Source organism: Vanessa cardui, chromosome Z (assembly GCF_905220365.1).
Source record: "Vanessa cardui chromosome Z, ilVanCard2.1, whole genome shotgun sequence".
In the NCBI taxonomy this organism is placed as follows: Eukaryota; Metazoa; Arthropoda; class Insecta; order Lepidoptera; family Nymphalidae; genus Vanessa; species Vanessa cardui.
The window spans coordinates 9664912-9686634 of NC_061154.1; the positions used below are offsets into that span (position 1 = coordinate 9664912).

Consider the following 21723-nt stretch of genomic DNA (forward strand, 5'->3'; position numbering starts at 1 on the left):
ATTTTCAGTGTAACTAGATCCAAATAATTTATTTAATAAAATTTGCTGTAAATTGATCTCGTGGATGTTATCTCGTGGCCTCGCTCAAGATAAAAAAAATGTTTGTCTTGAGGGTTGAATTTATATTCGATAGACCATACCATATAGTTGTTTATAGCAGTGGCTATTTCGTTAATCAAAAGTCAACATGAATGGAGATACAAAATAAAATGTCATTGTTTTTTTACAATTACTGTACATGGAAATATCCAAACCTGTCCCAGAGCAATTTTTTTTTAATCTCTGGCGCGCTTTATACCTGTTTCAAATGTATGTGTCTAACAACGTCAGTATGTTATACAAACATTTCTAGGAATTAGATTTCAAACGTTTAACATTTTATTTGACATTACATGCAGAAAATTTAAAATATTTTATAATGGTTAATATTTGAAATTATTCGATACCATATAACTGATTTCACTTTTAAATAAAATGATTTAAATTAGCAGCCAGTAAATGGTTTGCTGCTGGAGTAAGAATATTTTTTAAGAAGAAGGTTGATTATTCCTTTTTTTTAATCTTGGTGAAAACACATGTTGTGTGTGTTTCCTTAACCACCGAGTTTAAAATTAATTTTAACTCAAATTAAGCTCATGAAAATTCAGAGGTTTCTTGGTCTTAGATCTGTAATCATCGTGAAGGATTCACTAGGAAATCGGGGATCTTTTAGACTCTACAATAGCTCCTTAATAAACTAAATGTTAATTCCTTCTGTTTTGACCCATTTGTTCTAGGAGCCCTTACATATACATATATATACAAGGATAACTTAAAGACTTATTATTAAAATTGAGGAAAATTTGGCAGTTAATGTAGTAACAAAATATAAAAAATAATATTTTTTTTATGATTACATGTATATAATTATATGTATAATGTATGTCTAAAGACATGTCGTATGTGGTATTTTAAATTTCGTTTTATTTAATGATTGTATAAAATTATTGTTTGCAGTAAATTTGGGTTATAATGTTTTGAAACCTATAGGCATTTTTAGTTACTAAATCAATTAAAAAACTACTTAACCATTAAAAGACACGAATTGAGTGGCTGAATAAATTTTATAAAATTTATGAAAAAGGTTAAACAAAACTAGAATCTGGAATTTGGAATAAAGTTTTATTTGCTTATGTAATCAAATATATTTAAAACAAATATAAATAATTACCCGTACAAAGTCGAAAAGGGTGGCTAATTTATGAATATACTAAATAGTCTTAATTAAGTAGAAAATTCTGTCCATAGTTATTGGCATCTAACACACACAGACACACAAAGATACATTGTGTTACTGTTTGGCAGAAGAATGACTGACGATGTAGTAAGAAAGTACGGTCGGGTTTGTACTACTTAGTACATTCAATAGGCAAGAGCTAGACAAACTGTTGCTTAATTGATTACTAGATATTTAATCATCATTCCAAATCAATCTTGCTCAAACGGATTATTGATACATAAGGTCTTTGTTCCAGGTCGAAATGCTTTACCAGCGCTATTTTCTGCGCATGAACCAAACGAATATGACACATCTACTCGGACTATTACTGTTGGTCGCCGTTGGGCTGATCTCCGTACAAATAAAGACATTACTCTTGGCACATAATTATCTCAACGGTCTCCTGCCGCCGAACAATTTCCTACTCGACTCGGAATCTTACAGGTAAATTAATAATTCTTCGATATGATGAGTTTTAAGTTCAACTTATAAACAAAAATAAAGTTTTTGAAATGTATTTTATGACGGTATTTCTGTAATCATAAACAAAGGCAATAATTAACAAGAAAAGCAATTGATCCTTTAATTTGCTACAATATTATTGATAGTAGAAAATTTATTATTCTACGTACAGAAACCGCAGAAGAAATTAGTGAAAATTCATAGCACATAAATCGACATCCCAAATTTTACACCTATATATTAAATATATTTCATCAAAATCCGCCGTGAATGCGTAACAGACTTACTATCGCTTTTACAATATTATTATCGACAGCAGCAGCTTAACATTAGGATTCTTGTAAAAGTATTTTGTTGTTTCAATGATAATGAATTGGTTTTGGTTTTTAGATTGCCGACGTTCTCGACAATGAGCTACTACGAACTCTCGGATCTAAACTCGACCAAGTTCAAACGAGCCTACTACGAGAAGGAGCGCGTGGCTCACATCATTAATACGATTACTCTCGGAATTGTCTCACTCGTTTATACATGTAAGTATTATCTGTTAAACGATTGCTCGGAATAAAATAAACTCTTTTACGACTCAGAGCATAATATAAACAGGATAGCAATAGTCCTAATTGATTGGTATTATACTACTGTATATGATGTGTATGTACATGTTTAGTTAACCATTTTATATATTATAAAACCAGTAATGAATTATTTTAAAAACTCAATACTAATGAACCTTATATTTACTTTAATTATACGTATTGCTAAACAACATTGCTGTTGCATAAAAACATGTGTTCGTTTATTCAAAAGGAATAGTAAAATATCACCTATTGCGTACTATTTAATGAGCATGTAATACTACTCCGAATATATGGTAATCTATATTTATATCTTATAAATATTGCTTATTTTAAAGCACAAAATTAAAAAGGTAGCTCAGATTCGTATGTCAAAATACCAACCTACGTACTTTTCTCGCTTAAGTAGCTAACGAGAGCTTCATATGACATTAGATCGAGTCTCGAATTTTGAGTGACATTATGATTAAAATATTTATATATATAAATATTATAAATAAATATTGACTTTACATTATTTTTGTCGGTTGTATTATAATTTACGTAATGCAACTGTATGGACAACTGTAAGGAATATTCAACTTCATTTGATATTAATAAAAGTAAAGTAATGATCCCCCTGCTGGGAAATAGGCCTCCATTTAAGAAGAAGGGCTTTATTAACGCACGCTGCCCTAGTTACGAAGGATTCGCATGTGGCAGATTTTACCCGACGCATACAGGGATGAATCACAAGTATCTTATAAAAGCTTGTCCAGATTTAGAGAAAATCTTTATTTAAGATGCGCATGTGCGATTTGTCAATTTTTATATTGACAAAGTGTGAAATAATGTTTATATATAAATTGAATATGTAACAAAACTTTTTGTTTAGGTTTACTGGCTTGCTTGAGCCGACCAGCTATAAACGAGATTTACCTATTGACGATATCATATGTCGTACTGGTCACATTTCTGCTGATCGAGTTCGCATTTGCCGGAACTTCAGTCCTAAGGTATTGTAAAAACATATTCGTTTTATTGATTATTTTTTTATTAATTTTGAAAGGAGGTTTAATTACTTTATTTTAATTTACACCCTTCTCAATTAAACTTTTCTTTTAGTACACCTTTTATCTCCCGTGCTATTATTATCTACCTGGATATTTCTGAGCATTTTTTTTTTCAAGCAATGTTTAAAGTGTCAACAAAAAACCAATGACGTCACATCTTTAGACGAATTTTATGTTCATATAAAACTTAATTAACTTCATGGTATTTGTGACCAACCAGCAACAGAAGAAAGAAATAATTAAATGTAGACTTTTTTATACATTATACCCGCCTTACGTTTAAAAGTCATACATAAACGAGTAAGGTTGCTTTCTTGGGAATAAAAGTAGAGAAACAATTATCATACGACGCCATTTTACACGTTGTTGTGTGCGTAATCGTGGTGTGACTTCAAAGAGAGGAAACTTCTTCCCACAAAAAGCGAAAAACGGGTGTCTAACTAATTGTTTTCTATGTATCCTGTATTTCCAAATACAGGATACATAGAAAACAATTATTTATACATTATACAATAAAACCTTTATTTTATTATTGATTTATCTTCAACATTTAAACAAGACCCTTTGAAGAAGTCAGCCAATATTTTGTCATAATTTTTATATAAATTATGTCAAAACTGCCCAAAAAATTTGGAACTACAAGATGTATTAATTATGGTATTTTCATTATGGTAGCTTCACGTAATTGTTAAATGACGATTCAAAAGTGCTTGTAAAAGCCCACTTGAATAAAGTTTATTTTGATTTTGATCATTCTTCTTAACACCAATTCACCACCAACCTTGGGAACTATGATGTTATGTCTTTTATGTCTAGTTATACTGGCTCACTCAACCTTAATATCAAAGCACAACACAAATACCAAGTATTTTTGCTTGGCGGTACAGTGTATCATGAGAGGTTGACTTTATTCAGATACTGTTCAAAATAATACGTGTAAAACATTTCGAAGTGATTTTAAACCTTCTCTCGAAGTTTGTAAATTTCATTTAGGCCGACTACTCTACGGAGGTTACCCAGAATTTGTTACGTGTTTTGCACAATTGGAATGACGTTATTAAATACGAATAACTAACTTTTGGGTCTGGCGCTGGTTCCTTTCCTGATGTAAAAGTGGCTTTAAAGTTGAAAGTCGTTTCAATTTGTTATTTCGAGTGATTTGTACAGGTTTCAGCGAAAAAGATCTCGTACCGTCGTGTACTATTTAGTGGCGTAAGAATCAAGCAATGGAAGATCTTTAATAATATTTTAAGTATGTACTAACTCTCTCTGTCTGTCTATGTGTCGATCTTTCACTACCAAACTACCCACTCAAATTTGATGAAACTTGGTAATAAGCAAACTTTTCAAGTCCAAGGCTAGTTAGGCTACTTTTTGGCTTAACAGATGATTACCCACCCTCTAAAATATTTGCAAACAGCGAGCGAAAACTAGTTTTAAAAATAAATCTTTCATACTAGCTTAAATATGCTCTCCATTTATGTATTTTATTTTATGCAAACTCAAGTCAGGCCGATCTAATAGAAAATCAACGACCTGAACGCCTTCTAGCCAACCGCTGGCGAAATAGAATAGATACTCTTTGTAGGAGGAAATTGTCGATCTAAAATTTTTTTACATAAGAAACCTATGACAATATTTAAGACGCCATGGATAAATAAGCCCTATCTATGTTCTAAATAACAAAATTTAGGTGGATTCAGTTAATCCATCCAATATTCCACCCGTTTTGGTGGATTCGGTAGACTATTATTTTATTCTTGTCTAATCAGTTTCGCCGAATGATTTAGTCGTCAACTTTTCGATTTTAGTGAACTAAATTAACATTTCAAGGTTTTAAAATAACATATAACCAGTAAACCAATATGTTGTCTATCATGACTCCATAAAAGCTATTATCGGGCGTAAGAGTCCTTCTTATATCATTATGAGAACCATGAAATAATTATAGCTTAGTGGCAATTTTGTCTTGAGCCATCCGTGAACGTTTTATAATAATATGTTTTGTCAGGAACGACCTTTTGAAATTAATAGAGAATTAATTACATTTAAAAAATAAAACAGGCAATGACTTTAAAACTGGAATGATTCAGTAAATATCAGTACATTTTAAAGCTCTATTTTGAGCCATAAAAAAACCGTTTGCCACGTATTTTAAATACATTTTTATCATTCCATTCTTTTAATTCTATCGCTTTTTCGTGAATGTGCAAAAGTATGTTATGAAATAATAAAACAAGACAAGTTTACAGAGACCGCTTTTACTCATTTCTACATATTCTTTGTTATCATAATTACGAGAAAAAAGATTCGTGTTATGTTTTTTTATTTAAATGTATGTACGACGTGATTTTTTTTTATTTTAAATTAAGAACAAAAATTATCTGTCATCCCTAGATCCTTGGACTTGAGCTGCGGCACTTGCGCCTTGTTTACATATGTGACGTATGCGACCCTACCGGTTAGACTACACGAGGCAACTGTGGGTGGTCTTGCACTCGCCGCTGTCAATATTGGAGCACAGATTATAATGAATAAGGCGACGGATGTGCAGGTAAAGGAGATCGATTACAAGATACATCAAACCATCCTGTATTCACTTACCTTCTTACAAAACATTTCTTTATCTATAATAATATTAATGAATGCGGTTTGTTACCTCTTCACGCTTAGACCACTGAATCGATTTAGATTATATTTGCTATGGAGATAGTTTGAGCCCCGAGCTAATAGGGTATTTGATTAATTAACCTCTCAAAGTGGTTAAATGGGGGAGTAATATTGGCGTGCTGAAAGTAGAGTTTTATAAAAACTATTATAGATTTAAAGTAAAATTATAATATCGTGTAGGTTTTGAAAGTTTCCAATCTTGCCATAAAGGTGATACACAACGTATATGTAAGGGGGAAAAAAGGGCAACTGATGGATTATGGATAAACACGTAAAATAAAAAAAGGCTTGGTCTACTTTTACACCTGGTGGGCTATTTTCTGTATTTTAGAATTATTGGTTACGTTTTATTCTGTTATGTTAATATTTAATATTATATAAAAACTATATTTCTAAAACAGCTAATCTTCTATAAACTGCATACGTTACAAAACTTCCATGTAATAGCTATTTAAATGAGTTTTTGCGGTGACGTTAGCAAATATTAACCATGACGACAATTTAATCTAATATTGCGCATATTTTCAAATACATAAAAAAAACAGACTCAAGCGTTAATTTAATGTAATGGTCTCTAATGTTACACTTCAGAATGTTACTTGTGAAATGACGTCAGATAGGGAAGTATGGAAGAAGAAGACATGTTACATCAACCCCAAGTAAATGTGGATAAGGGCAAGAGGATGATGATGATAATCTCTAATATTACAATGAGAACAAATATCATGCATGATTTAAACGATGAGTTTCTTTTTTGCATAGATTTTCTGCAGCCTGGTTACTCTAGTCGCCTGCAACGTGGCTGGAATCATGACCCACCATCCACGAGAGCTCGCACAGCGTCGCGCATTCTTGGAGACCAGAGATTGCGTTGAAGCGCGCCTCGTAACACAGAGAGAGAATCAACAACAGGTAAACTAACAAACAAACACAACACAATCCGTAAATATTGCACTTTTGTGATGTACTTCCAATCGAATCAAAAAGCATTGGATACCACAAAGTTTATTTCATTGCGAAATGTATTATATAGTTCTATGAACACAAATCATATAACAAAACTACGTAGTGTCTTTTTACTAGGAATGTAACCTTTAAGGTACGCTGTAAAGATTTTATGATTTCGCTATAAGTATGTATGTATGTTAAATATTATCTATCAGACACCTTGAACCAAAGTTGGCCCAACACAAGTCCAATCTCTAGGCTGTTCACGTGTTGTCATCGGACGCTATTTCAATTAGAGCGCAGGATTGCTTCGATTACTCGGCTTTGCGAAATTTGTCTTCACTCTAGAACTAAATGCACCTTCGTTTATTCAATTGTCTTTTAGTTTAATTACAGTATCAAAGCAGACTAAAATTATTAACTCCGCCATTTTTCGGTTTGTTATTTCATCTCAACTAAGCCAACGATTGTAATGAAGTTTGACGTAAACATAGTGCAAATCTAGGAACCCGGACATGCATTTACACCATGATAGGATTAACGTGAAAATTAAATTGGACTGACGCTGACAAAGTCACATCGAATACCTATTGTATAGATATTTAAATATTCGACGCAGCATTGATTAATAACTGTACTACAAAAGGTTATATTTGTGAGAACAAATTACTAACACGATACCTTGATCTCGAGTTATCTATTATTTCTTGCAGCTTACCTTGATCTCGAGTTATCCATTGTAATCGACTAATGGATTGAATATCCAACAAGAAAATCTGATCCAATATGTCACAAGGTGTCCTATGCTTTTATATCTTGACAATGACTATGTATTATCTTCCGTAAGAGATTTATATCTTGTCTAATATATCTATCATATTTTTATATGTAATGAATAATAACTAAATTTTCGTGAAAAATCGCAAGTATTATTAAAATGATTTTAGGATATACGCTACAGTAATAATCTTATATCAAACTTAATAGTTGAAATGTGAACTTTCCAAATTTAAAAATTATGTATGATAATAATGCGGGAATTAATCTTCACCGATAATAATATAATTGACGAAGGTATTACAATGTTGCGTTAAAAGATGTCATGTGGATAAAGTAAGCTTTACCTCGATTTCTACCTATTTTATTATTTATTTGGCTCACTGTTGAATGTTAATAAATATGCAGCTTTACCAAACCATAATTCAATTAATCGTCGAATAACCATCCAATTAAAAGATAATATGGGTATGATATTTAATCTTGACCGAGTAAATCGGTTTGGTCATGGATATGTTGAATTAAATACGACAAATTTACCACAGAGATTCTTATACATATTAATAATTTTACCTTAAATTTTATTTGATTTAATTTTTTTTATGGTATAGTTTGACGGACGAGCATATGGGCCACCTGATGGTAAATGGTCACCATCACCCATATAAAATGGAGCTGTAAGAAATATTAACAATTTCTTACATCGACAATGTACCACCAACCTTGGGAACTAAGATCACTCACCTTTCAAACCGGAACACAACAATACTGAGTACTGTTATTTGGCGGTAGAATAACTGATGATGTGTGGTACCTACCCAGACGGACTTGCACAAAGCCCTACCACCAAGTAAATTTTATATGTCAGTCGTTTATTGTAATAACATTTTTGTCCATAAATATTGCAATCGTATAGATTAACAACCATTCCTCACGGAACCACTAAGCAAGGAATCATTAGTCGTCAAAACCCTATCCGTAGTAAGGAATCCAATTCAAATGCAGAATATTGATGTTTGGTTTGAGATATTTCTAAATGAATCCTTGAAAGCCGCAAACTGGAAACCTAGCACGAATTTGATTGTTTTTATTGGATCAGTGATAATTGAAGACGTCTTAATACTATTTGATACAAAGAAGTATAAAATTACAACTTGCGTTACGATGGATCTTTAAATTAAAATAAAAAGTGTCTTTGTGTGAATCGTGGAATTATTTTACGAAAGAAAATTTTAAATATCATTTCTCTAGTGTTAATAAAGTAATACGCATTATATATTTTTATATATTATCCAATATATTTTGAGATTATATCGTTTGTCTTTTTCAAAATTACACGCTAGAAATATTCACGGTGTTCGAATAATTTTGGTACTGAAGAAGAGCACGTTTCGAGATTATAATTTCTAATTAAATTTACATTGAACAAGCATGGTGAGTTTATTATATAAGTGTTTTTCACACGGACAAAATTATTATAACGTACTTCTACGATAAAAAATTTGGGTGCTAATTAAAATCGTCGATTTCTATGTATAACATTAGCGTTGCATGTTTTAATCATTTTTCATTGCATACGATTGTAAAGAACGTTGGCAATAAAATTATAATTTTACTGTATCATTGTTTAGACAAATTAGAAAATCTTACAAATGAGCTTTTTGTCTGAAGAGGCTTTATATTATTACTTTACATTAATGATGCAAGAAATAATAGCGCATCATAGATAGGTGCATATTTTATTAAAATTTGGTTTATTTATACTGCGTAAAAGCTGATATGGCCCAATATTTAGAAGGAGTGCCGTAACCGATGATTACGGGTTCATAATAGGCAAGCACCACTGAATATTCATGTGTCTAATTTCATAGAAAGTCTGCCACATCGTGTATACCACCAAACCTTATTAGATGCTGTTCTAATGCGGGTTGGTGCAATATTTTCCGAACCTTCTCCTCAAAGAAAGAGAAGGCCTCAGCCCAGCACTGGGAAATCTACAGGTTGTTGTTATACTACGTACGGAGTTGGCGAGTAAAATTTGGCAATATGGCAGATGTTATTATAAGTGAAAATATTGACTTATACAACAGTATTATGCATGTTTCATCATGGCAGCCTTGCATTGTCAATTCATTCAGACAGCGCAACGAATTCATACAAAAAGTGAATACTTTTACTTTTTTTACTTTACTCGCGTCTACTTGTGACGGTGATTTTAGGAATCCTTAAAAAAAGCGGCAGACATTCGTTGTTCTGACTGTTTTAGTAATCTGTTTTTTTTTTGTTTTCTGCTTGCTATATGGAATGAATGCTTGACAGAATCATTCTAAAATTGAAAATGTAAGAGAACACGAATTTGCCAATTGGCCTGGTTTATACACAGACTGTCGATTTTGTTTTTGAAAAAAATACAATTATTCATGACGAAAATAATTAGTCGTAGAAATATCATATGCAATCCTTAAATTTACAATTTGGCCCACAGGAATGCCAATGATAGATGTCAGCTAAATAGACTTATTCGTTTCCAAGATAATTTTGACTATATGTTTAATGACGAGAGTAAATAATTTAAGTGTCTCCTTTATTACCAATTCAAAACTCCGAAACTTATAAACGCAATTGCGTAAGATACCTTGATGAATTGAACTTAAACGCTTTGTATGAATTTGTAAATGTTTACAATTTGCGACAGTGAAAAAAATCATTACGTACAATAATTCTAGCACATTTTATCAAAGCTAATTATAGCCGACTAGATATCGCACGTACGTCATCAAATTGTCATACATGTGAGGATTTCCGTCGTTTACGAATATCGAATTATCTTTGCGTCTCCCGAGCTTGAATGGCAGATGCAAGCGATTAGCTTCTTGTTAGTACCGAAACTGAAACTATTCGCGTCGACATATGTAATACATGTCTGTATAACTCAATTTGCGATAACGATTATCTAGTATAACCTGTTAAATATACTGTATCTGTGGCGTGTAAACAATTCCTCTCCTGGTTTCACTCAAGCATCGAAGAAATTAGTAGTTTTCTTGCTGAATTATCAATCCAGTTTGTTATTATTCAAATCGTCTTTCATTTCAGACATAATATTTACGCTCCATTTGAGTTTCGCTCACTCTCACATAAGACATTTAGTTCATCTATAATTAAAATTCTATCGAAACCATTTTTGATATTGCTTATTCATACACATGTATGAATAAGCCCCCCCTCAATTTAAGGGCTTCTTTAATAATTCTGACTCGTAATATCGATACGATATACTTATTAAATTAATTATAAGATAGTTATTACGAAATACGCGTAGTAATTTATCGTCTGAAAATATGAAAGTCTAATTTCGTGCTTAATACGTTTCGTTGAAAATTACATCTGGTTCTATCAAAGTGGATATAATTTTAGTAATCAAATTGATTGTACCTATTTAGATTCGACTTGTTCTGTATTCAAATTTATTGCGATTATTTTACTCGATATTATACTGTAATAACAGTTTTATATTTAATCTAGGTCTATACTTAAGGACCGTCAGCAAAATCTGAAAAAAAAGTTGTTTACCAACACAAATGGTTTATCTAGTATAAAAAATTATGTGGCTTATATAGCATCTTATTATTATTAAAACTGCGCAAAATCCTTACTGCGTACCTCTTAATAACGAAACTAATCTCCAGAAGGAAGACTTTAACAAAATTTAAACTTTGCGTTTTACGCAATAACTGATCATTTTTTAATGTTAAAATTATCGCACTGTTTTTATAGGCAATTTAATACCATTTTTTTTTTATTTATAATAATATATAAGCTTAAATTTTTAATTACACATTTGTTTTATATCCGCTTTGGAATACTATTTACCCTTAGCGAAAATTTATTTAAAACTGTACAATTTTAACGTACAGGTCGAAAAAATACAAACACGGTTAATAATAGCTCATGTTTTATAATTAGCTTGACATTTACTCGTAAACAAGATTCGTTGTTTTGTATTTGAATGGGATTCTTTTGAGTAATTGGGCAAGGTGACTTTCAGGTGTATCAAATTTAATTTAGCAGCTGTCGACTCTGGATTAATATCGTTGTAATGTAACCCGCGAACTACATTGCGGTTTTCCCTCCTCGAAAAATAGTGGATCAAGCCATCGTAGAATGGAAAGACAATAACAAGATGATTGGATTATTTCGAATTTGAAGCATTGTGACAACCGACGGAATAACAAGCTCTGAGCGAGAGGCTTGAGTTATTAATAGGACTAGCAGTTTGATTCATTAATGATTTATTTGTAAAGTCAGAATATTGCGCTTAATTATTTCATGATATTTAACTTCAATATGTATGTATTTGCTGTCGATATGATGATTAAACACTAGTGTATCAATAATATGGCCACAATCCAAACTTAAGTTTCTGTTTGTCTCGATCAAAATTGTTAATTGAAAGCGACGTAAGATTTCTTTTAATTCGTATTGCACGTGTTTACGTCTTACTAATATTATGAATGAAATAGTTTATATAGATTTTTTGTTACTCAATCACTCAAGATTGGCTATTGTATGTAAAAATGTACCTTATATAAATAGATTAAAGTCTGGAATAGCGTGTAGGTAGGTAAAAAAATGTTCCTCAAACGCACTACGCGGGCAGAAATTTCTATGATTATGTAAAGAATACATTATTAATTTTCCTCGTAGTCTGAAGTTCAAATTGAATCCTCTAAACCATATTGTTATACGTTTGTATTTTTTGAACAGGAACGATTACTGCTCTCTGTTCTGCCTCGCCACGTTGCCATGGAGATGAAAGCGGACATTGCCAACCAGCCGCGTCAGGAGCAATTTCACAAAATCTATATTCAAAGATACGAGAATGTGAGGTTAGTAAAATATGAAATAATAAATTATATCCACAGCTCTTACTTGAAAACGTTTGTATAATATATTTCATGTAATGTAAGAATTTTTTTTTGTCTTTTTTTAAGGTGGGTTTATTTTATTTTCAAGAATGTTACATAGAATTAACCAAAACGTCTATTTAGATATTTTATTATTAATATTATAAAGGTAAGCCAGGATTTTATACAGGTTTAGAAATCAAACTTTTCTTTAATTAAGACGCGTAATATTGGTTTGACGAAATTCAATCATTTTTCTTTTCACGTGTAAATAAGACGGAATATTTGAAATTATATGAATTTGATAACAAGGATAGGTTTGTTATTTTTAAATCTAAAGGTAAAAAAAAAGGTTTTTAACTCTTGACACTTCTGTCTAATCCCATAACCGTACATGACTACTTTCATTTGTTTCGTATGTTGTTTCAAGTATTAAAGTTTTTTAGTAACTTGCCAATACACACCATAATTTTATGTCAGTCACGACATGCTATCTATGTATGTAACCCACCTAACAACTTATTGTCTTTTTTTTGGAATAGGTTGGCGGACGAGCTTATAGGCCACCTGATGGTAAGTGGTCACCATCACCCATAGACAATGACGCTGTAAGAAATATTAACTATTCCTTACATCGTCAATGCGCCACCAACCTTGGGAATTAAGATGCTAAGTTCCTTGTGCCTGTTGTTACACTGGCTCACTCATCCTTCAAACCGGAATACAACAATACTGCTTACTGTTGTTCAGCGGTAGAATATCTGACGAGTAGGTGGTCCCTACCCAAGCGGGCTTGCACAAAGCCCTACCACCAAGTAAAATCTGTCTGTCATTAATTAACTTTTTCTAAATTTTACCAGAACAACTTACTAAATTAGCAAACAAAAAGGAAGCTAATAAATGTTAAATATACGACCAAAGTTAATCAAATTATAAATTAAACATACGCTTAATAGTTTTCATTTCAACTGAACAAATTGATTCAAGCTGTATATTAATAGATCAAAATCTAGATATGTTTCCTTATTCAAATAGGAATCGAATAGAATAGATCTTTGGTACAACAAAGATCTATCTCTACGTGACTTAGAAATAGACATTAATTAATTGAAGCCATCTTTGATTGCTGGACTGTAACAAACGCACTCAACGATAACGAAGCAAATAAAACAGGTATTTTAAAAAACTAAATGTTATCATTTAGATAACAATTATAAAGAAATGGTTTTTGTTTTTACTCGGAAATACCGAGGACCATATTATTCATTGTAATTTTAAAATATCACGAACCTGATTTCAAACATTCCCAAACCGTCTTAGGTAATGATTTTAGAAGTCAGGGCACAAATTAACCAATTTCTAGCCATAAAAATTAAATATGCTATGCTAAGTCTACTAGACGACACCCCGGGAATTCCCCGTAGGAGTTGGAGGACCGCATAGGCGAGCCGATCGTCAAGGCGTCACGGTAGCATGCGTCAGCAATCCCGTGGCGTCCGCCGAAAGACGGAGAGGGTACCGCTGGTTTTTTAGTGGGTAAACCCGCGCGTAGTTGGTCGCACTCGGCGTCCAGGGCTCCGGGGAGTCCCACACACCCCCCCACTTTCCATCACATGGGAGAAGCGCGTAATGCGTTTTTCCAATGAGAAAAAAAAGTCTACTAGACGACTCGGGCAATATTATTGAGCAAATTATTGTATGATATCTTGTCTCGGCCTTGACTTAAGCGGAATGTTACATTGATTCCTGACAAAGTCTTTCGATTATCGATGTAATATTGCGCGTTCAGTCACTGTTCGAAAAGGTGACACAAGGTGGCGAGGCGTTGATAAGTCTGGTCTGCTGTGGAAGATGTCAACGGCGTTTGATAAGCGGATGACAAATTATCGCATCGGCGTAATATGACATGGTTACCGCTTGATATCCCACGAGGTGATAAGTCTTAACGTGTTTTCCACCCTTGGACTTTCTGAGGGATATGGATGCGAAAGTATACAGTCTATAGTCCTTCCTCAGAAAGGTGAAATTCTACGGCTTCGGATGCACTAGAATCGTTAAAGGCAGTGTAACTGGCTCCAAGAGTGCAAACGCTTTGTCGGGACAACCCTGCCGGCATTCAAAGCCTGGGTGAGACGAAAAACGACCTTCTGACTTATGCAAGTTTGACCAGTCATGGCTGCTTTCAAATACCAAGCGGATCGGAAACTCGTAGCACCTGCTAGGCACAAACAACAAAAGATTACTGCCAGACTTCTTACAGACCCGAAATTGGGCAAAAAAGTTGAAGCTGTGTATTACTTGGTATTTTATTTATGATATAAAAATGAATTAATGAATTTGTTGCTAAGCGCAAATCTCGAGGACAGCTGAACCGAAGAATGTGAATTGTTTTTAGACAGAGAAAAGTTTAAAAAAGCCTGATTAAATTTAACAACAAGACTTTTCTGTAAACCCATACAAACTATTCGTAATAATACTTAAAAGTGGATTCGAACTTTAATAACATACCATAAAGTTCAGCGTAAGTGGAGAGATTCCAGGAAGGCAAAACAATTGAGTGACTTTAATATCGTATGAATAGATGAACATAGCCATTTAACGCATGGCCTTTACATGAATATTTTCAAGGATATTACAGATTTATTAGGACATAGTGGACATAGGGACATAGCGATTTGTATTGTGTAATGACAAAAAAGCGTTGTAAGGCATTCTGTAGTATATTTAGTATCAGCATTGCACTAGGCCTAAGCCGCTGCGGGTCGCTAGTTTAGAAATACTTATTTATAATATTTTTACATTTTTACAATTTAATCCTATTTTTGAACTTTTCGTAAGTATTTCTTCTTTGAAATTGTAATCTCCTCGATCCATACTGCACAGATACTTATGCACAACAGAATAAAGGGTACTCACTTGTATAAAATAATATCTCTGAACTTACTTTTATGATGTAAAACATCTGATATAAACAAATGATTTCATTAAATACGCATGAAACGTGATATTGGAATCCAGAGTGAATAATAAAAAAAGTTTGAAGTTCTTTTTGTTTGTTTTTAATCTGAATGCGGTAGACGATGAAAGATATAATATGATATATTATGTAGGAATATACGCGAAATAAGCAATGTTTCCTCGTATCTTATTAAATAAACAATGAGTACGAACATTTAAAAAAATATTTTATCTTAAATTCATCTAGTCTTATATTATATGTATTGACAGTTTTATTGTGATTTCTAATTATTTATCATAATTAAGGTTTACGTAAGAGTCCCCGAGGACCCTATGACCTAATTAGGAGGTGTTGAATGTTAAGAGCTTATTGTACTCATGAGCTGAACTTTTGAGAGTGGGGTCGACTTATTATTTCGCCCAAGTGATCATTATATTCGATGGTATAACAACTATAATAAAGGTATTAATGTCGGGATATTTACCATGTTTTTTATTATTGTTCGGTGAAGATATTTCGACATTATCTACGAATGTCTTGTACACGAGACAAGACTCTGTCTCGAGCTCCACCGAACAAAAACAAAAAATATGGTAAATATCCCGAATTTAATACATTTATTAATAAAAATAACCATGTTAATTCAAAAACTATGATAAAATATATCGATCCATTCTTACACAGATAATCATCTCTACTTAATCGTAGCATGTAAAACTATTAAATAAAATTATGTGAAATAATAATGATTTACTAGCATTGTAATAAGTCAAATTGATCGTATTTATATTTGTAGCATCCTGTTTGCGGACATTTGCGGCTTCACGTCTCTTTCGGACCAGTGCACCGCCGAGGAACTCGTACGCCTACTGAATGAACTGTTTGCGAGGTGAGTCGTCGTCTTTATTATTATAATTAATATACATATCGTTAAATTAAAAAAAATATAATTTTACATTTATCCAACACACATGATTGAAAAGAAGTATGTATAATTTTTAATCTATTTGAGTAAATTATTTTAATTCTAGGTCACCTTTTTAGTTAAGCATTTGACATTAATGTTTGTTTCAATGTGTATAGGTACTTAGTTTTTAATCGACTTCAAAAAAGGAGGATTACCTCAATTGGACTATATTTTTTTTATAAACAGGTGTAAACGTGAATAAACTATCATCAAATAAAGCGAGAAAAAATTAACATTTTTGTCTATATGTCTAGCTTTGTAAATGTAAATCTATAGACAAAAACAAATGTATTCAACTGCCACGGCGCTTAAATAAACACTTCATATAATTTCAATTAACCGCGTTCAGGGTGTAGTCTCTCACGATGTTTAACGCTATGCATACCTTTTTAAACATTAATCTAAATAACGTAGTTATCGATATAACTCATATCTCATTAAACTACCGATTTTTCTTAAGAACGTAAGTTGTTTCTAACTATAGCTGTTATAAATTACTATTAATTTATATGTTGACACTTACATTTTTACATTGCAGGAATATTATAACCGTTGGTGACGCGCATTTTAGTAATTTTAAAATTATAAACTGAAAAATGAAAAATACTTTATTACCAGCAATAATTTAATGTTTACAGGGAACACATTTATACCCGTAACATTTTGCTGAAGTGATATCATGGCGCGATTTCTAGGAGCATCCACACTAAGCGAGCTTGTGACGTGGATGCCTTATTTACGGTAATTGTTATAGTAACAATTACCTACGATAAATGGTGTGTTCCTTATTTAGATGTTACAAATCAAAAGTATTCAATCTCAAAAGTATATAATCTACATTTATACACTTGAAAACTGAATACACAATTCTAGCCTTGTTCAAGAAATATATTTTATATTAAAAAATGCCTTAATTTTAATGCACCAAGGTAATAAAATTATCAAGTTGTACATAACAACAAAGAACTCTTTTCAAGGGTTGTTACTAAAAGTTAGGAAAAATTACGGAGTATAAAAACGGTTTCCGTTAACAGAGGACTTTACTCAAGAGAACTTAATACCCGTGCTTCTATTTCACAACTACATGCATGTGATACTTATTCTGGTACAAAGGAGACTGAAAGCATCTTACAAAACACGTCACAAACATTCACCGTATAGTACGACACAACTTAGATGTAGCATCGGCGAAATTCGTAAAACCGATTACATCCGAATTAAGTGCGCTATCCCAAATTATCACTATTTATTTCTCATGTGAATATGATCTTTACACAAACGTAATAACTTGTAATATCATATGACCTAACATATTTGTAAATTTGACACGTCGATTGACATGCATTTGCTTCCTCGGGTTCGTTCCTGACGCGAGAATCTATAGCGACGAATAGCGTCGAATAGCGCGATAGCTATCTATTTCTTGGTTGTATAAATCGTCAGTAAACGGTTTTTCTTGAATTTACCGATGTTACATCTAAGTTGTGTCGTACTATAGGTACCTTTGAGAAGATTTATCAAAAGTGATTTATTTAATTAGATATAAAGTAAATGATACTTTCCTATATGTATATAAAAACTCGAAATTGTTCGGTAGTTTGTGTCGAATTAAAGAATATTTTTATCAGAAAAAAAGTAATGAATTCACTTTGAAGGCGGTAGAGCTTTGTATGAGCTTGTCTGCGTGGGTTTCTACCTACGCTTGAGCTCCTTTCAGCTATTGTACCTATATATACTTAGATGCTACAGTTGCAGAGATGGCCCAGTGGTTTGAACTCGTATCTTAACCGATGATTGCGGGTTCAAACCCAGGCAAGCACCACTGATTATTCATGTGCTTAATTTGTGTTTATAATTCATCTCGTTCTCGGCGGTGAAGTAAAACATCGCGAGGAAACCTGCATGTGTCTAATTTCATAGAAACTCTGCCACATATGTACACCACCAACCAGCATTAGAACAGCGTGGTGGAATATATTCTAAACCTTCTCCTCGAAGAGAGAGGAGGCCTTAGCCCAGCAGTGGGATATTTACAGGATGTTGTTGTTGCTTTAGTTGCAACGCGTTATCGGTATAAATATAAAGTATTTACTTTGTAACAATCTTAATTTATATTGTATATGATAATAATATACTAAAGTTTTATTATTAATTGTCGCTCTTTCACGAGCAAACCGCTACGTGCGAAGCCGCGGGCTATTACTAGTGACAAATAAATTATTTATAAAATTTATTTATTCTATATTTTTATCTCGATTCCGATTCTCACTTGTTAACTGGTAGGTTGAATTTATTCTTCTTCGTAAGAGTATTAAAGCCTCACTGGACGGAACCGTCAATTTGCAGTTAACTCCATCCTATAGACACATTTTAGATTATATGCATGCATGCAAGCTCGCACGTGATGTTTTCCTGATCTCGGTTAAGACCAATGCCTTCGAACTGGGCCACATCGATTCTAATAAAGTTTTTCATACATTTCTCAATATCATCACGTTATATTAATCAAGAAAAGATTCTCAATATCTGATAAAAAAAATGACGGATAGACTTGGGTATCAAAGATCTCGCAATTATATTTTCCATCTCCTAACACAACCGAAGGATGTAACTTTTCACCCTTATTATGACAGCTCTTTTAACTTTCACAAAATGGCGCGTCATAAAAATGTATAAGATGACTTTTATTATTCTTATCTTCGTCGAACTAATAATGGTTCGACTTTGGTCTTGAATTTTATTCAATATATTTTTGTTTAAACGTTTACAAAGTGGAATAACGTTAAATTATTGTTGAACATAAAGGCCACTAAGAACCTCTTTCATTTCGGCAAAGAAGAAACGGGCGCTTCGAAAAGTTATAACGCTCAAAGCGGAAAAGTCTAAAGTAATTCGACAAACTTTCGTGGTGGCCTTTAATAACTCAATATAGAATGTACACTAAGTCGTACTAATAACCTTTGTGAAGCGGTTTGATAGTAAGCGTTCTGTTTGTTTTTCTTTCTTGCATATTTATTCGTCTAATTTGACAGTCGAAAGACGAAGACATACAACTGTTATATTACAAAGTAATTAAATTACAGTAGTACATTATGTATTTATTTTTAAAGCCTACTATGGGTGTACAGCATTTTGATTTATATTTGCCCGTACGTATATTACGTTCTATTCCCACTTAGGAATATAAAAGTTTATGCAACGAATACATAAAATACATAGCACATTTGTTGATATAATAACTATTATATAATTATAATAATATAGTATTTTTTAAGATGTGTTTTATAATTGCGAAGGATCTTACTAAACGTAAATTAAAATGGGAATAATATATGTTTAATTATACATTTTACTTAGTGGTAGGGCTTTGTGCAAGCCCGTCTGGGTAGGTACCACCCACTCATCAGTTTTTCTACCGCAAAATAACGGTACTCAGTATTGTTGTGATCCAGTTTGAATGGTGAGTGAGCCAGTGTAGCTACAGACACAAGGGACATAACATCTTAGTTCCCAAGGTTGGTGGCACATTGACCATAAGCCAAACCAGACAAAACCAAAAGGAATAGTTAATATTTCTTACAGCCTCATTGTGTATGGGTGATGGTGACCACTTACCATCAGGTAGCCTATATGTTCGTCCGCCAAACTATACCATAAAAAAATATACGTGTAACTACTAAAATAAATACATGTTCATCATTTATATACCTAACATTATGCTACCGCTAATCATTCTGTTCTGTGTATACAAAGTAAAGAAGATAGCAAAACGACGGAAACAAATCAAGTTTAATTATAAAAGAACATTAACATCTTTCCGTCGAATAATGATATTAAATGTAACCTCCAAAATGATTCGATCTGTCGATAAGACGAACCGTTTAAGTTAAGGAACTCCGAAATCGAGTTATTTATTTGGTTTTGTCCAAAATTAGAAGATCGTAAATCATGAGTTTTAATATGGGTATCTATACAGGGGCGGATTTACCAACAGACTAAGTAGGCTGGAGCCTAGGGCGGCAAATTTAGCCCAAATTTGTTATCATCTTACAGAAAAAAACCATATTATATCATCTAGCTTATAATTATACTAATAACGGGAAAAAGCCTATGTAATGAGGACGACAGAACACAAATCCTAAAGTTGCAATTTCAGAATAAATGTAATTAATATGATTGTGAACTAAACTAACGTATCCAATTTCAAGTCAGTAGGGGAGGTAAAAATTGAATAGCCTACTAGCCTACTAGCGGCAAATTTGTAAATCCGCCACTGTCTCTAGATTCTAAATATACATGTATACGAAATACCACTCACTAAATAATCACGTAATCTTAGAAACTATACCTCCAAAATTAAAATTTGTTGGGCAGGTTCCTTATAAAGTGGACATCCACTAAAGATACTCATTTATAAATTGAAGTTATAAAACATTATTTTGTAAACATACAAATACCAAGCCCTCCTGAAACATCCTCAAACATTTCTCGATAAATAAATAATACAAGCAACTCTGGATATAATTTTACAAGACCTACACTTTTTTTTAATTAAAAAGTAGTTGAACTTTTCCGTTACTTATCAATCTCTTAATTAATAAAAAGCGACATTGTTAAATACTAATTGAGATACAGCAATCTTGTTAACGAATGAAACTTGATTAATTAATTTCCATTCAATTTAGAAAGTTATTACGAACAGTATTTGTTATAACATCAATTATTTGTATTTATAATTTATATACGAAATCACTGGGACACCAATTTGAGAACTGTAAATTGCTCGAAAGTATTGGGTCACCCTGAAGTTCTTTCTTATATTCAATATTTTTGTAATATCAAGCAAATATTCCTAGAAATCGCCTATCAAACACTCCAATTACCCTGTTAAGTAACAAGTTAAGACCTCCGTGGTCGAGCGATGTGTACACCGGTTTTCATGAGTATGCCACTCCGAGGTCCCGGGTTCGATTCCCGGCCGAATCAATGTAGATTATCATTAGTTTTCTATGTTGTCTTGGGTCTGGGTTTTTGTGGTACCGTCGTTACTTCTGATTTTCCATAACTTAAGTGTTTTAGCTACTTACATTGGGATCTGAGTAATGTGTGTGATGTTGTCCAATATTTATTTATTTATAATATTAT

General features: G+C 32.5%; 1 protein-coding gene across 3 annotated transcripts in view; it reads left to right on the forward strand.

Moving 5' to 3' along the window:
* LOC124542941 (adenylate cyclase type 6) overlaps window positions 1–21723 on the forward strand; it is a 215638-nt gene that overhangs the window by 168170 nt on the left and 25745 nt on the right. For all 3 annotated transcript variants that reach the window (XM_047120888.1, XM_047120890.1, XM_047120889.1), the window contains exons 6-12: window positions 1515–1702; window positions 2111–2253; window positions 3173–3293; window positions 5748–5904; window positions 6783–6932; window positions 12513–12634; window positions 16408–16500. In XM_047120888.1, coding sequence (XP_046976844.1) covers window positions 1515–1702; window positions 2111–2253; window positions 3173–3293; window positions 5748–5904; window positions 6783–6932; window positions 12513–12634; window positions 16408–16500 — 974 coding nt within the window. The remainder of the gene's footprint in view (window positions 1–1514; window positions 1703–2110; window positions 2254–3172; window positions 3294–5747; window positions 5905–6782; window positions 6933–12512; window positions 12635–16407; window positions 16501–21723) is intronic.